This window comes from Neofelis nebulosa, chromosome 10 (assembly GCF_028018385.1).
Source record: "Neofelis nebulosa isolate mNeoNeb1 chromosome 10, mNeoNeb1.pri, whole genome shotgun sequence".
NCBI lineage: Eukaryota > Metazoa > Chordata > Mammalia > Carnivora > Felidae > Neofelis > Neofelis nebulosa.
The window spans coordinates 66,446,634-66,462,284 of record NC_080791.1 but is presented as its reverse complement, the minus strand read 5'-3'; the positions used below and the strand labels follow the sequence as shown (position 1 = coordinate 66,462,284).

The window sequence follows — 15,651 nt, the reverse complement described above, 5'->3', positions numbered from 1 at the left end:
AGTGATGCTCTAACATCCTAGTAGTTCTTCTCTCATAAATCCTTCTCAGACTCTTTCAGGCAGCTTCTCTTCTCTTTCCATTTTCAATCCCTCTTCCAGGCTCTTCATACTCTCTTAGAAACTCATCCACAAGCCCACATCTGTGACCCCAATTTCTCAATCCCCCTATCCCAGATACTTAATTTTTGTCAAGAATACTTGAGAGCTTCTGGTCTTCCAGGCTAGTCTACTTTTTGTTGTTTTGAAGTCAGTCTTTTGCACCATGCAGTCAGCTGCACAGATCTCTTATTTCTTCCCGCAGAGAGCTATTTTATGTGAACAATGTAACCTGGGCCTTCATCACTTCAAACTATAGATAACCATGCTCCTTGAAAGTCTGCCTAGTGAGTGGCTAAGGCACTCAGGTTCTTTAATGTTTTGGTATGATGTGAGGCCATATTCCCTGTTTAGCTTTTCTTTAAAGCTGATTCAGCTAATGTGGTTGAATTTGGAGGAAAGAGAACTGAGTAGGTTAGAACAGGCAAATGAGTCTTTCCCATGGTTAGCAGTCTAAAAGAAGGCATGGAGGCAGGAGTAACTATTGAATAGTGGGAACCGAATAAGCAGCCAGGACAGGGATGGAGCTTTTACATCTACTCCATTTCAAATTTATTCCCTTCTGTTGCATGATTTTATCACCTGCAGAAGATCGATGGCTTCACAGTGACTAAAAGGGTTGTGGTTCACTCAAAGAGATAAATATTGTCAAGAGAATGGTTCATAGGTCAGTTTGGTTCTTCCGTTTGGAAAAATATGCTATATTCTGGGAAAAATTCCTTTACTTTGTCCACCAGAGAACATGTCCCCTAGTTATCAGAGGCCAAAGATAGCCATATTACTTTGTCTGGCTCCATGTAGTAATTAAGAGAGAACAGGGTTTTTGTTTTGTTTTGTTTTTCTGTTTTTTTGTTGTTGTTTTTATGGGTTTTCTTTTAGAAGGTTCAAGTATCAGAAGGTTCAACAAATGAAAGAGTCTATTTTTGTTTTAGTTTCTGTGGTTCCTGAGTTCCCTTTTAGGAGAATGACAGAAGGTATTTGTTATAAAAACAAATCTGGGTCCAAAAGACAATGCCTGACAGTAGCTTTCGAATGCAGGCAAGTAGAATATCATAATGAAAGCAAATTTAAATTGCTATGGAAATTGACTGTGATAGATTAGTCATTTGTTACATTTGAGTACTGACCATGATTTCTTTCCTTGACTTTCTCAGTATTGCAGGAAGTGTAGCTGAGAGCTATGATACAGAAAGTGGGTTTGAAGATTCAGAGAATAATGACATCGCCAATTCTGTTGTGCGATTCATTACCCGATTTATTGACAAGGTTTGCACAGAAAGTGGAGTTACTCAGGATCACATCAAGAGCCTTCATTGCATGATACCAGGTAATCAATTTGCAGATTAAATTAGAGAACCAGAATATTGGAGATAATTGAGTGAGAATTGTTTTTAGGGGTTTACTTTTTTTTAGCATAATACCTACAATATTTGTCTTCAATGTAGTTTAGCAATAATATTTATTTATGTTCTAATTAAATTTTTTAACATTTCTAAATTGTGGTAAAATATGTGTAGCATAAAATATGGCACTTTAAACTATTTTAAGTATAAAATTCAGTGATATTAATTACTTTCACAGTGTTGTGCAATCATCATCACTGTTACCAAAACTTTTTAACCACCCAAATCATATCACACTCTGTGCCCATTAGTCAGTAACTCCCTATTCTCCATCCCCATAGCCCCTTGTAACCTCTATATCTCTGTGAATTTGCCTTTTCTAAATATTGCATATAAGTTAAACCATATAATATTAGTCCTTTTTTGTCTGACTTCTTTCCCTTAGCATAATATTTTCAAGGTTCATGCATGTTGTAGCAGGTATCACAATGTCATTCCTTTTTATGGCTGAGTAATACTCCACCATGTGGATATACCACATTTTGTTTATCCATTCATCTGTTGACGGACATTTGGGTTTTTTTGCCTTCTGGCTACTATGAATATTCACATACAAGTATCTGTTTGAGTCCTTATTTTTTATCTTTTCGGTATATACCTAGGAGTGGAATTGCTGCATCATATGGTAAATCTGTGTTTAACTTTTTGAGGAACCACCAAACTGTGATTAGTTTTTAATTGTAAAATATTCAGGATTTGTATTCTGCTTATTTTGTGCTCTTTCATTTTGAATACTCTGACTTATTCTAGGAATTGTAGCTATGCACATTGAGACCCTAGAAGCAGTACATCGAGAGAGTAGAAGACTCCCACCGATACAGAAGGTAATTATTTTAGACTACATGTTTTCAGGGTATAACATCTCTTCTTAAAAACAGCAACAATAGGCTGGTGTGCCCCAGAAAATACTTTCCCCTAACCTTTTACAAGATTAACTCCAGTTTTATCATGTAGATCCTCATAAAACAGATACTGAAGTAGAATAGGAGATTCAGCAAAGAAGCAATAATAGCCTCTTGTTGAGTCAGTTTTTATAGGCAGGGCATAAATTATGAACATTTGAACTTCTAAGCCCAAGCCAAGATTTTATGCCCTGCCTACTTCCAGAAAAAAGGACTTAAGGGAGTTACCATAAAAATATCAGGTTCCTGAATCTGTATACATTACAAGCATACGTCACAAGCATCTGGGAAGTCTATTAAAAATTGAGAGCCCAGAATCCCACCTCAGCCTCCTAAACTGGAGTTCCCTGAGACTTGGCCTGGGAATATATACTTTAATAAGCCTCCCAGATGATTATTTTGCAGCTAGTCTGGCACCAGTCTGTAAACCAGTCAGGACCCTCTTACCTATATAACAGAACTATTAAAAATAAATTCAAAGGAAAAGTCAGAAGCCGGATGGACAAGAAAGGTAATTCTATCAGAAATCTGAGACACAGTGATCATTATAACTTTGGCTTTACATTTAGCTCAGTTTCCTAGAGCCAACAAAAAGAATAGTACTGATTTATATAGTTTTTATTGCTTAGTAAAAAATAAGCATATTAGATCTTCAGGAGAGATGAATTTTTTTTCTAGCACTGGTATCTTCAGAGGAGTGTATCATGTGATTGTGTATTTCCCAAGATGTGTAAATGTTCATTATTTGGCCATTTATTGTGTTAATCTTCAGTAAAGGTCTAGAAGGGCAGTTCCTTTTTAAGATGCATCTATTTTTCTAAGTATTTGTTTTTTAAATTTACGGAAGTAACAATGTTCTTTGTATAAAATTGAAGCATTAGAGAAATACACATTCTACAAAGTGAAAGTCCTTCATGGTTTTTCCAACTCCACCTCACCTCCGCCCTTAACCATGATAGTACCACCTTTAACAGTTTGGTTCATTTTCTCACAACTTTTTCTTTTTCCAGAAAAGGGAATTAAAATATACATACTGGTTTGCAACTTGCTTTAATTTAATAATGTATCCTTGATATCTTTCCATGCCAGTATGTATAGATCTATGTTATTTTTTTTAATGCTTGCAAAACTTTCCATATATAGATATTTTAAACATTTTAGTGATTTCCAATTATTTTAGTGTTAATTAGCAAAAAATCTTTTCACATTTGGATGCAAAAACATCAATTCTGCCTCTTCCCAAATCTATTTTCTCTTTTTGGCTACCTAAGCAGTCTGTCTCAGGTTTTTTAGATCTGTGACTGAAAAGATAACTTTGGTCTAAGTGTTGGAAATCCCCCAAGATTTGTGTTTAAAATACCTTCTCTGTTGTTAGCCCAAGATTCTTAGACCTGCTCTACTGCCAGGAGAAGAAATCGTCTGTGAAGGTCTTCGAGTCCTGCTAGACCCTGACGGAAGAGAAGAAGCCACTGGAGGCCTTCTTGGAGGCCCTCAGCTACTGCCAGCAGAAGGAGCCTTATTCCTCACCACATACAGAATTCTGTTCAGAGGGACTCCCCATGATCAGCTGGGTATGACTCATATTAATGCCATCAGAACATGGATATACATGTGCTACTTGAGTTTTGATTCCATTTGTGTGCAGTAATTTGCAGATCATTTCAGATTCAAAGTAAGCCTTTTGTCACCAAGTATTTTTAGAATACTTTTGTCTGTCAAAGCTAATGATAATTTGGATTATAGAGTCTAATTTAAAGAACCAAGGGTATCTTCTAAACAGTACATCAATGGTTCAGTGACTGAAACAATCATAATTTCATGGGGAAGCATATTGTGTCTTAAGGAGAGTCATAGTATGTAGCTGCTCACAATGTCTCCTGCTGATTTGTGCCACTTTTCTGAGTCCTACAGTTAACTGTGTCTTCCAGACACATGATCCCTTTTGTGGAAGGATATGGTAAGCATCACAGGGATGTATAACAAACGAACGAACTACATTTCCCTCTTGGCAAACAACTTCTGTCACTAAACTCCCTCAACCTCTACTTCTCTTTTCCACTACTGTGTGCAGTCTTTCTTATTAGAAAGGAATAGCATGCCCTATCAAGTCAGAATTATCTTTTTTAAATCACTGTAATCTCTATGTAAACTACTGTGGTTGATGGGAAAGCATGTAAGATTTGGGGTAAAACTGTTGGTCTCCAAATAAGAAGCTCAGATTTAGATTGCTGTTGACCAATCTTGATATCTTAAGTCTTAAGTTATAAAGTTACAAAAGTCCCCTTTTATAAAAGTAGGGAACTGGGCTTGATTGGTGATAGTTCGGTGGTTCTCCCTCCACCTTGACCACATATTTGAATTATCTGGGAAGTTCTAAAAAAAAACTATCAAATTGTGCCCAACCCTTACACAGTTGAATTAATACCCAAAATAGGATTTTAGGAATGGGGAGACCCAGGCATCTGTGCATTTTTAAACCCCGGAAGTGATTATGATGCATAGTAAGGATTGAGAACCAGGGATAAATGGTCACTTACAGTTCCTTCTTCATCTGAAATTATTCATTCAGTAACATTTAATGAATATGTACTATATGTGCTGTGCATTTTGTTAGTGGAATTTGGATGTATAAAATGCGGTTTCTTTGAAATCTCACAATTGTGTAATTCCTTGCTTAGATAGAATCACGATGGTTTATTATCTTGTTCATAAAAGAGTATTTATCATATAATAAGCAAAAAACTCATAAAATCCAGTAAACAAAATGGACCCTTAGGTATAGTTATATTCATTTTGAAAAAGCGAAAATGAGCAACTTTTTTCAGCCCTCTCCTGTCATATTACTATACATAAATTATATTTGTATTTGAAAGCAAATGTAATTTTAAAAGACACTAAATATCCAGTACTTATGTATTTTTTTGTACTACAAGTTGTGAGCTCAATGGTCACAAACATACATTTGGAACATATAAATATGAGATACTTGGTCACTTAAGTTATTCTAATTTATTTCTTTTAAAGAAAGAAAATATGAAAACATATTTAGTGTGAAAGTTTGTATTGTTCTCTTGTTTTTTCCTGTCAATTTTTGGGTTAATGTTGTAATTTAGGGAAATTATTTTTATCAGAGAAACCTTCTTATTTGCCTCTTTTGTTTCTCTTTTAGACTTCTAATTTAAAATGTCTCCTTTAATGACACACAGAAATCTGATAATTTTAAATATGTTATATAAGCATAGGTAAACAACCTATTTATTAAACAACTTACATATTAAACAACTACATTCTAGAACTTAAATTCTTTTTCTTTACACACTTATAGAGTTTATTATGAATAATCTTACATTTTAGGAAAAGCTCCAAAGTTATCAGAAATGAAATTATCCCTTAATGGAAATACATCACTTTGTGATCCTACTGACCTAGAATTTTTTTTTTTTTTTAATAATTTATTGTCAAGTTAGCTAACATACAGAGTAGTCTTCGCTTCAGGAGTAGATTCCCATGATTCATCACTAACATACCACACCCAATGCTATCACAACAAATGCCCTCCTCAATGCCCATCACCCATTTTCCCTGTCCCCCTAACCCCCATTAACCCTCAGTTCTCTGTATTTGAGAGTCTTGTTATGGTTTGCCTCCCTCTCTGTTTGTAGTTTACCTTTCCTTCCTTTCCCCTATGGTCTTCTGTTAAGTTTCTCAGATTCCACGTATGAGTGAAAACATGGTATCTGTCTTTCTCTGACTGACTTACTTCACTCGTAATACTCTCCAGTTCCATCCACGTTGTTACAAATGGCAAGATTTCATTCTTTTTCATTTATGCTAAATATTATTCCATTGTATGTATATACCACATCTTATTTATCCATTCATCAGTCAATGGACATTTGGGCTCTTTTTTTTTTTTTTTTTTTTAATTTTTTTTAACGTTTATTTATTTTTGAGACAGAGCATGAACGGGGGAGGGTCAGAGAGAGGGAGACACAGAATCTGAAACAGGCTCCAGGCTCTGAGCTGTCAGCACAGAGCCCGACGCGGGGCTTGAACTCACGGACCGCGAGATCATGACCTGAGCCGAAGTCGGCCGCTTAACCGACTGAGCCACCCAGGCGCCCCTGGGCTCTTTCCATACTTTGTCTATTGTTGATAGCACTGCTATAAACATTGGAGTGATGTGCCCCTTAGAATCAGCACTCCTGTATCCTTTGGGTAAATTCTTAGTATTGCTATTGCTGGGTTGCAGAGTAATTCTATTTTTAATTTTCTGAGGAACCTCCACACTGTTTTCCAGAGCAGCTGTGCCAGTTTGCATTCCCACCAACAGTGCAAGAAGGTTCCCATTTCTCCACATCTTCACCAATATCTGTTGTTTCCTGGGTTATTAATTTTAGCCATTCTAATCATGTGAAGTAGTATCTCGATGTGGTTTTGATTTGTATTTCCTGATGATGACCAATGTTGAGCATCTTTTCATCTGTCTGTTGGCCATCTGGATGCCTTCTTTGGAAAAGTGTCTATTCATGTCTTCTGCCCATTTGTTCACTGGATTATTTGTTTTTGGGTGTTGAGTTTGGTAAGTTATTTATAGATTTTTGATACTAACCCTTTATCAGATATGTCATTTGCAAATATCTTCTCCCATTCTGTTGGCTGCCTTTTAGTTTTGTTGATTCTTTCCTTTGCTGTGCAGAAGCTTTTTATCTTGATGAAGTCCCAATAGTTAATTTTTGCTTTTGTTTCCCTTGCCTCAAGTAAGAAGTTGCTGCAGCCAAGGTGAAAGAGGTTGTTCCCTGTTTTCTCCTCTAGGATTTTGATGGTTTCCTGTCTTACATTTAGGTCTTTCATCAATTTTGAATTTATTTTTGTGTATAGTGTAAGAAAGTGGTCCAGTTTCATTCTTCTGCATGTTGCTGTCCAGTTCTCCCAGCACCATTTGCTAAAGAGACTGTCTTTTTTCCATGGGATACTCTTTCCTGCTTTGTCGAAGATTAGTTGGCCATACATTTGTGGGTCCACTTCTGGGTTCTCTTTTCTATTCCATTGGTCTATGTATCTGTTTGGTTTTTTTTTTAATTTTTTTTTAACGTTTATTTATTTTTGAGACAGAGAGAGAGCATGAACGGGGGAGGGTCAGAGAGAGGGAGACACAGAATCTGAAACAGGCTCCAGGCTCTGAGCTGTCAGCACAGAGCCCGACGTGGGGCTCGAACTCACAGACCGTGAGATCATGACCTGAGCCGAAGTCGGACGCTTAACCGACTGAGCCACCCAGGCGCCCCTATGTATCTGTTTTTGTACCAATACCATACTGTCTTGATGATTACAGCTTTGTAGTACAGGCTAAAGTCCAGGATTGTGAGCCTCCAGCTTTGGTTTTCCTTTTCGGGATTGCTTTGGCTATTCAGGGTCTTTTCTGGTTCCATGCCAATTTTAGAGTTGTTTGTTCTAGCTCTGTGAAGAATGTTGGTGTTACTTTGATTGGGATTGCATTGAATGTGTAGATTGCTTTGAGTAGTATTGACATTTTCACAATATTTGTTCTTCCAGTCCATGAGGATGTAATGTTTTTCCGTTTCCTTGTATCCTTTTCAATTTCTTTCCTAAGATTTCTATAGTTCTGAGCATACAGATCTTTTACCTCTTTGGTAAGGCTTATTCCTAGGTATTTTATGGTTCTTGGTGCAATTGTAAATGGGACCAATTCCTTGATATCTCTTTCTGTTGCTTCATTATTGGTGTATAAAAATGCGACCAATTTCTGTACACTGATTTTATATCCTGTGACTTTGCTGAATTCATGTATCAGTTCTGGCAGGGTTTTGGTGGAGTCTTTCAGGTTTTCCATGTAGAGCATCCTGTCATCTGCAAAGAGTGAGAGGTTGACTTCTTCTTTGCCAGTTTGGATGTATTTTATTTCATTTTGTTGTCTGATTGCTGAGGCTAGGGCTTCCAACACTATGTTAAACAACAGTGGTGAGAATGAACATCCCTGTCATGTTCCTGATCTCAGGTAGAAAGCTCTCAGTTTTTCCCATTGAGAATGATATTAGCCTTTCTTTCTTCTTTTTTTTTTTTTTTTAATTTTTTTTTTTTCAACGTTTTTTATTTATTTTTGGGACAGAGAGAGACAGAGCATGAACGGGGGAGGGTCAGAGAGAGAGGGAGACACAGAATCGGAAACAGGCTCCAGGCTCCGAGCCATCGGCCCAGAGCCTGACGCGGGGCTCGAACTCGTGGACCGCAAGATCGTGACCTGGCTGAAGTCGGACGCTTAACCGACTGCGCCACCCAGGCGCCCCTGGCCTTTCTTTATTCTTGAGATAGGCCTGGATGGCAATGTATTTTCCTGTTAGGACTGCCTTTGCTGTATCCCAAAGGATTTGGACTGTTGTGTTTTCATTTTCATTTGCTTCCATATATTTTTTAATATATTCTTTACTTTCCTGGTTAATATCCTATTCATTATTTAGTGGGATATTCTTTAACCTCCATGTATTTGGGGGCTTTGTAAATTTTTTCTTGTGGTTGGTTTAAAATTTCATTGCATTGTGGTCTGAAAACATGCATGGTTTGATTTCAATCCTTTTATATTTGTTGAGGGCTGTTTTGTAACCCAGTATGTGATCTATTTTGGAGAATGTTCCATGTGCACTTGAGAAGAATGTGTATTCTGCTGCTTTTAGATGAAAAGTTCTGAATATCTCTGTTAAGTTCACCTGGTCCAATGTGTCATTCAGAGCCATTGTTTCCTTATTGCTTTTTGCCTAGATGATATGTCCATTGTTGTGAATGGAGTATTAAAGTCCCCTACAATCACAGTATTTTTATCTGTACATTTATTTATGTTTGTGATTAATTGATTTATATATTTGGGTGCTTTCATGTTGGGGGAATAAACATTTATAATTTTTAGCTCTTCTTGATGGATAGGCCCCCAATTATGATATAATACCCTTCTTCATCTCTGATTACAGTCTTTGTTTTAAAGTCTAGTTTGTCTGATATAAGTATGGCTACTTCGGCTCTCTTTTGACATCCAGTAGCATGATAGATGGTTCTCCATCCTTCACTTTCAGTCTGAAGGTGTCTAAAATGAGTCTCTTCTAGGCAGCATATAGATGGATTTTGTTTTTTTATACATTCTGATACCCTTTGTCTTTTGATTGGGGCATTTAGTCCATTTACATTCAGAGTGATTATTGAAAGATACAGATTTAGTGTCATTGTGTTATCTGTAGATTTCATGCTTGTGGTGATGTCTCTGGTCCTTTGTAGTCTTTACTGCTTTCTACTCACAGAGTCCCCCTTAGGATCTCCTGCAGGACTGGTTTAGTGGTCATGAACTTTAGTTTTTGTCTGGGAAAGCCTTTATCTCTCCTTCTATTCTGAATGACAGTGTTGCTAGATAAAGGATTCTTGGCTGAATATTTTTCCTATTCAGCACATTGAATATTTCCTGCCACTCCTTTCTGGCCTGCCAAGTTTCAATGGACAGGTCTGCTACTACCCTTATGTATCTACCCTTTTGGTTAAGGCCCGTTTGTCCCTAGCTGCTTTCAGAATTCTCTCTTTATCTTTGTATTTTGCCAGTTTCACTATATGTTGTGGTGTTTACCTGTTTTTGTTGATTTCGAAGGGACTTGGATGTCTGTTTCCTTCCCAAGATTAGGGAAGTTCTCAGCTATAATTTGTTCAAATAAACCTTCTGCCTCTTTCTCTCTTCTTCTTCTGGAACTCCTATGGTACAGATATTATTTTGTTTCGTTGAATCACTTAGGTCTCTAATTCTCCCCTCGAGATCTAGTAATTTCCTTTCCCTCTTTTTCTCAGCTTCATCATTTTCCATAATTTTATCTTCTATTTCACCTATTCTCTCCTCTGTTTCTTCCATCCTTGCTGTCACTGCATCTCGTTTATTTTGCATCTCATTTACAGCATCGTGACTATTTCTTAGGTCCTTGATCTCTGTAGCAATAGATTCTCTGCTGTCTTCCATGCTTTTTTCAAGCCCAGCCACTAGTCTTATGACTATTATTCTAAATTATTGTTCAGATATATTGTTTATATCTGTTTTGAGCAATTCTCTGGCTGTCATTTCTTCCTGGAATTTCTTTTGAGGAGAATTCTTCCATTTTGTCATTTTGGCTGAGTTTCTGTCTTTTATGTGTTTTAAAAGCTTGTTATATGTCCTGTACCTGTGAGTACTACTGTATTAGATAGGGTTCATACACTATGCAGGGCCTGGCACTTTAGGAAGTGTTTATGGAGTGTGTTGCATGCACTCTGTTGCACTTTGGCTGCTCTATCCCACTGCTCATAGTGGTGGATTGTTTGGACCTTCCACCAGATTTGCTTTGATTTGTTTGTTGAAGTAACTCTGGAGAAAAGGGGTGGGGGGAGCCCTTATCCCACACAAAGAAAGAAGTAAAAGGGGCAAAAAAAGAAAAAAATATATCAGGCAGAGAATCAAAGAAACTACAAGGCTTAATCCAGAGAGAGAGGAAAATAAAGAAGAAGGAGATACAGAAAAGGTGTAAAAAGAATAGAGTAAAAATGCCTTATTAAACAAACAACCAGAACAGAGAAATAAAGAAAAAGGATATATTTATATATAATAGGAATTGACCAAAAATCAAATCAGAAACTATGAGACTGATTTCCACAAGAAAGAGAAAAGGAAAAGAAAAGAGAGAGAGAGAGAGAGGAGGAGGAGGATAAAAAGAAAAAGAAAGGAAAAATGAAAAGAAGGAAAGAAAAGTGGAGGGGGTGGGAGAAGAGTAACATACAAGACCACAGGACTGTTGTCTGTTGGCACCTGGGACTGGTGGCTGGTCTGGAGGAGAGGCAGTCTGGTTCACTCAGTGACAGTTCCACTTCAGTAGATAAGCAGTTACCTAGCACTGAGGAGCCAGGTTTGGTGTAAGTGGATCCCGCCTCCACTGGGGGCTGCTATTCTGTTCCCTGAAACCCCACCATGTTAGTGATGGGCAAAAAAATGGCAATACTCCAGTCTCTCCTCCCCAGACAGGGTGTCTCAAGCCATGCTATTCAGGCAGCCCTCACAGAATAGTGTGGGCAGTCAGCTTGCCCTGCTTCACGGTCTCTCACGCCTCCTAGGCACTCAGCTGGGATTCAAAACCTGATGTCTCACAGGATCCCACCCCAGGTGAACCTGGTTCTGGAGTAGTGCCAGTCCACCCAGCCAACAAAGGACCTCTGGCTGGTGCCCGCAGGGTCTTTTATCCTTGGGGGGAGCAATAAACCCTCTTCCCACAGTACTCAAGGGAAGGGACTCTTATCTCCCAGTGCACCCCTGAGATCCCTACTGTGCTCTGGGGCTGGCTCCCTCCCACCAGGCACATGCACACAGGAGCAGCTCAGGTCTGGAGAAAGTTGCACACCCCTGAAAACTCTGATCTTTGACTTGTAAGCCTGTTTGCAAAGTAGAAACTGGCTCTCTCTCCATATTTTTTGTTCCCCAATCTGGCCCAGAGAGGTTTTTCTCTTATCCAAATACAATCCCACACTTCCACTCTTTCTCTTTCTCTTCCTTTTGTCCCTCCACAGAAGGACATCCGCCTCTCCGTGCCTACGCCACCCATTTTATCTCTCCCAATTTGCATACACGCACCTCTGTCCCGCCAAGCTGTCTCTTTCCACCTGTGGAGATTTTTCTGTCACTCTGCAGCATGTATTCCTGGGTGTTCCAAGTGTTCCAACCTCAATACAGCTGTGTTTGAGGGACAAGGGAAATTCCAGTCCTCCTACTTCTCTGCCATCTTAACTCCTCCCTAGAACTTAAATTCTGTATACATCCTAATTTTGTTTAGCCTCTGGATATGAGCTTAACATTAAAGAATAATCAGAATTTTCCAGGTTAAGAGTTGACAGATCCAGGGAATGAGAAATTCTGATGATGAATCAGGGAAATACAAATTAAAACCACAATGAGATACCACCTCACACCAGTCAGAATGGCTAAAATTAACAACTCAGGCAGCAACAGATGTTGGCAAGGATGTGGAGGAAGAGGATCTCTTGCACAGCTGGTGGGAATGCAAACTGGTGCGGCCCCTCTGGAAAACAGTATGGAGGTTTCAAAAGATTAAAAATAGAACTACCTTATGACCCAGCAATTGCGCTACTAGGTATTTATACAAGAGATACAGGTATGCTGTTTCGAAGGGGCACATGCACCCCAATGTTTATCGTAGTGCTATCGACAATAGCCAAAGCATGGAAAGAGCCCAAATGTCCATTGACAGATGAATGGATAAAGAAGATGTGGTGTACACACACACACACACACACACACACACACACACAAAATTGAGTATTACTTGGCAACACCAAAAAGAATGAAGTCTTGCCATTTGCAACTACGTGGATGGAACTAGAGGGTATTATGCTAAGTGAAATTAGTCAGAGAGAGACAAATATCATATGACTTCACTCATGTGTGGAATTTAAGATATAAAACAGATGGACATAAGGGAAGGGAAGCAAAAATAATATAAAAACAAGGAAGGGGACAAAACATAAGAGACTTTTAAATACAGAGAACAAACTAAGGGTTGCTGGAGAGACTGTGGGTAGGGGGTAGGCTAAATGGGTAAGGGACATTAAGGAAGACACTTATTTGGATAAACAATGGATGTTATACATAGGGGATGAATCACTGGAATCTACTCCTGAAATCATTATTGAATTATATGCTAACAAACTTGGATGTAAATTAAAAAATAAGTAAATAAAAAAAATTCTGATGATGATAAGTGGATGTATGTATGAACTCAGATAAACCCAGTTCACTTCTCACCTCCTCTGGCTTACTAGACAAGGTGCTTTGCCCATCGCTGCTCCTGTTCTGTTACTTGTACCACTGCCTGACATCCCCTCCTCTTTCCCTCTGCCAGTCCAAACCTATACTCTCTTCAAAGCTCACCTTCCCTCTCACTTCTTCCAGGAATCATTTTCTAGTCATCTAGCATTCAGAAATCTTCTCCCTTTCTGAAATACTTAAAGCCTTGTATCCTCAAATCTGGGAGCTAATTACATGTTGTTGTATTCTGCATGTGAATCTCCTCTCCCATGGGGAACTTTGGACTCTCCAAGAGAGACTTCGTGTGTCCTACTTATTTTCTAGACTCACATCTTTGCAACCTTGGGTAGTTGATAAATAATTATTTATATTTTCCTTTCCTTGCTTTAATATTTAAATTCCTAAAACTCTTCAGCCTAAGCTTAGTCCTGTATCTTCTGAAGGTACAAATACATGGTAAAACACTTTTTACCACATATGGAAACACATCTTAAAAACCTTTTCTTTTTTGCTTTATACTTACATTAAACATCATGGATGTCTTTAAGATTAAGAATCTTGAAAATTGCCTTAAACTGGGTGATCTTGTGTAGTACACGGCAGGTTGGGGAAATAGAAAGAATGAAGACAGACAGACTGTGACAGTTACTTCACTCCAGGAAAGAATCATGTTTCAAGAGTGAATTGCCATGCAATAAAATTAATGAATATGATTCTAGAATCATTGCATTTTGTCTCACTGCATTCCTAGGTATTGTCCTTTCCAAATACATTTCTTTAGCAGAGGCTGATAAAATGAGGAGCAGAGACTCTGTAAATAAGCTGTAAAGTGCTATTGCTGAGCCTGTGTCTTCCTTTCCTGTAGTTGGGGAGCAGACAGTTGTGCGGAGTTTTCCCATTGCCTCCATCACCAAGGAGAAGAAGATTACGATGCAGAACCAGCTCCAGCAGAACATGCAAGAGGGACTACAAATTACATCAGCATCCTTTCAGGTATTAAGAAAGGGAACCATTCTTCTGTTCAAAAGTTCTCTGGCACCTGGGTGACTCAGTCAGTTAAACATCTGGCTTCAGCTCAGGTCATGGTCTCATGGCTCGTGAGTTTGAGCCCTATATTCAGCCCTATATTTGTGCTGATAGATCAGAGCCTGGAGCCTACTTCAGATTCTGTGTCTCCCTGTCTGTCTGCCCCTCCCCAACTCACACTCGCTCACGCTATCTCCCTCTCTGTCTCTCCCAAAAATAAATAAATGTTAAAAATATAAAATAAAGATAAAAGTTTTGTACAAATGATGTGGCCACTTTCTGTGATCATGGAGTCCAAAGTTAGAAGATAAGGAGGATTAGAGGGTCTGAGAGGGTAATCTTCAACTGAGTAAACCCATGAATCATCTTGTACTTAATCCCTCACTTCCTGAATCCTTTGGCCAACTGAGTACCAAAAGATTATCTGTCAATATTTAGATCTCAGAAATTCTGACACACACAATTGACTATTGTTCTCTGCAAACTCATACCTTTGTGTTTGATAAAAGCTTTAGATAGAAAGCAATTCTCTTGGCATCTCTTTCAGAAGGAAGTGCCCTGTGGCCCTTCTGTGGAAGAGATAAAACTCTAAGAATTACACTCAGGGGTAAAGTACTATTGGTACTAACTAAATAACCTCTAATTAAGCAGAGAATTTTCTAGGGGTTTTTGAACATATCATAACTTACGGAATTATTGATCCAAAACAGACACTGGGGGCACCTGGGTGGCTCAGTCGGCTAACTGTCCAACTCTTGATTTCGGCTCAAATTATGATCTCACAGTTTATGAGACCCAGCCCCACGTCAGGATCTGCACTGCTTGGGATTCTCTCTTTTCCTCTCTCTCTGCCCTTCCCCTGCTCACTTGCTCACTCTCTCTCTCTCTCTCTCAAAATAAGAATAAGAATAAATTTTTAAACTCTGACACTGGAAGAGTGATCTTTTCTTAGTTTTTCCTTTTTACAATTCTGAGTCTGTGATATTTTGCTCTTCCTATTTTTATGCCTTGTCTCTGACTTGTCAGATTTTTAAGTGCTCCAATTCTTGCATCATTCCCTCTAGCCAGGAAGCCACCCCTTGAACCTCCATGTGCTTATTGTGTGAAATGTGAGGCTGCTGACCTCTAAACTCCAGACCTTCTCCCATCACCTGGGGAGAGAAGCCTCCCAGGGATTTCTTCACTATTCCAACTGCCAAAGGACTTTAAACTAGAATATTGCTTGACTATACTGGTTAGGATTCTAATCAAACAGACTTTTTTCTTACTAGACTTATGGTATCTTGGGGTAAGAGGAGACTTCCTGTGGCCAAATTCCCTGTCTAGAACCAACAGTTGAGGAAAAAAAGAAGGACATGTTACCTGCTTCATCCACTATAAGTTAATTTCCCTA

General features: G+C 38.5%; 1 protein-coding gene across 4 annotated transcripts in view; it reads left to right on the top strand.

Moving 5' to 3' along the window:
* The window catches only part of SBF2 (SET binding factor 2), a 484,561-nt gene that overhangs the window by 407,231 nt on the left and 61,679 nt on the right, over positions 1-15,651 (top strand). For all 4 annotated transcript variants that reach the window (XM_058688209.1, XM_058688205.1, XM_058688206.1 and 1 more), the window contains exons 20-23: positions 1,251-1,423; positions 2,250-2,323; positions 3,777-3,972; positions 14,098-14,225. In XM_058688209.1, the coding sequence (XP_058544192.1) occupies positions 1,251-1,423; positions 2,250-2,323; positions 3,777-3,972; positions 14,098-14,225 (571 nt within the window). The remainder of the gene's footprint in view (positions 1-1,250; positions 1,424-2,249; positions 2,324-3,776; positions 3,973-14,097; positions 14,226-15,651) is intronic.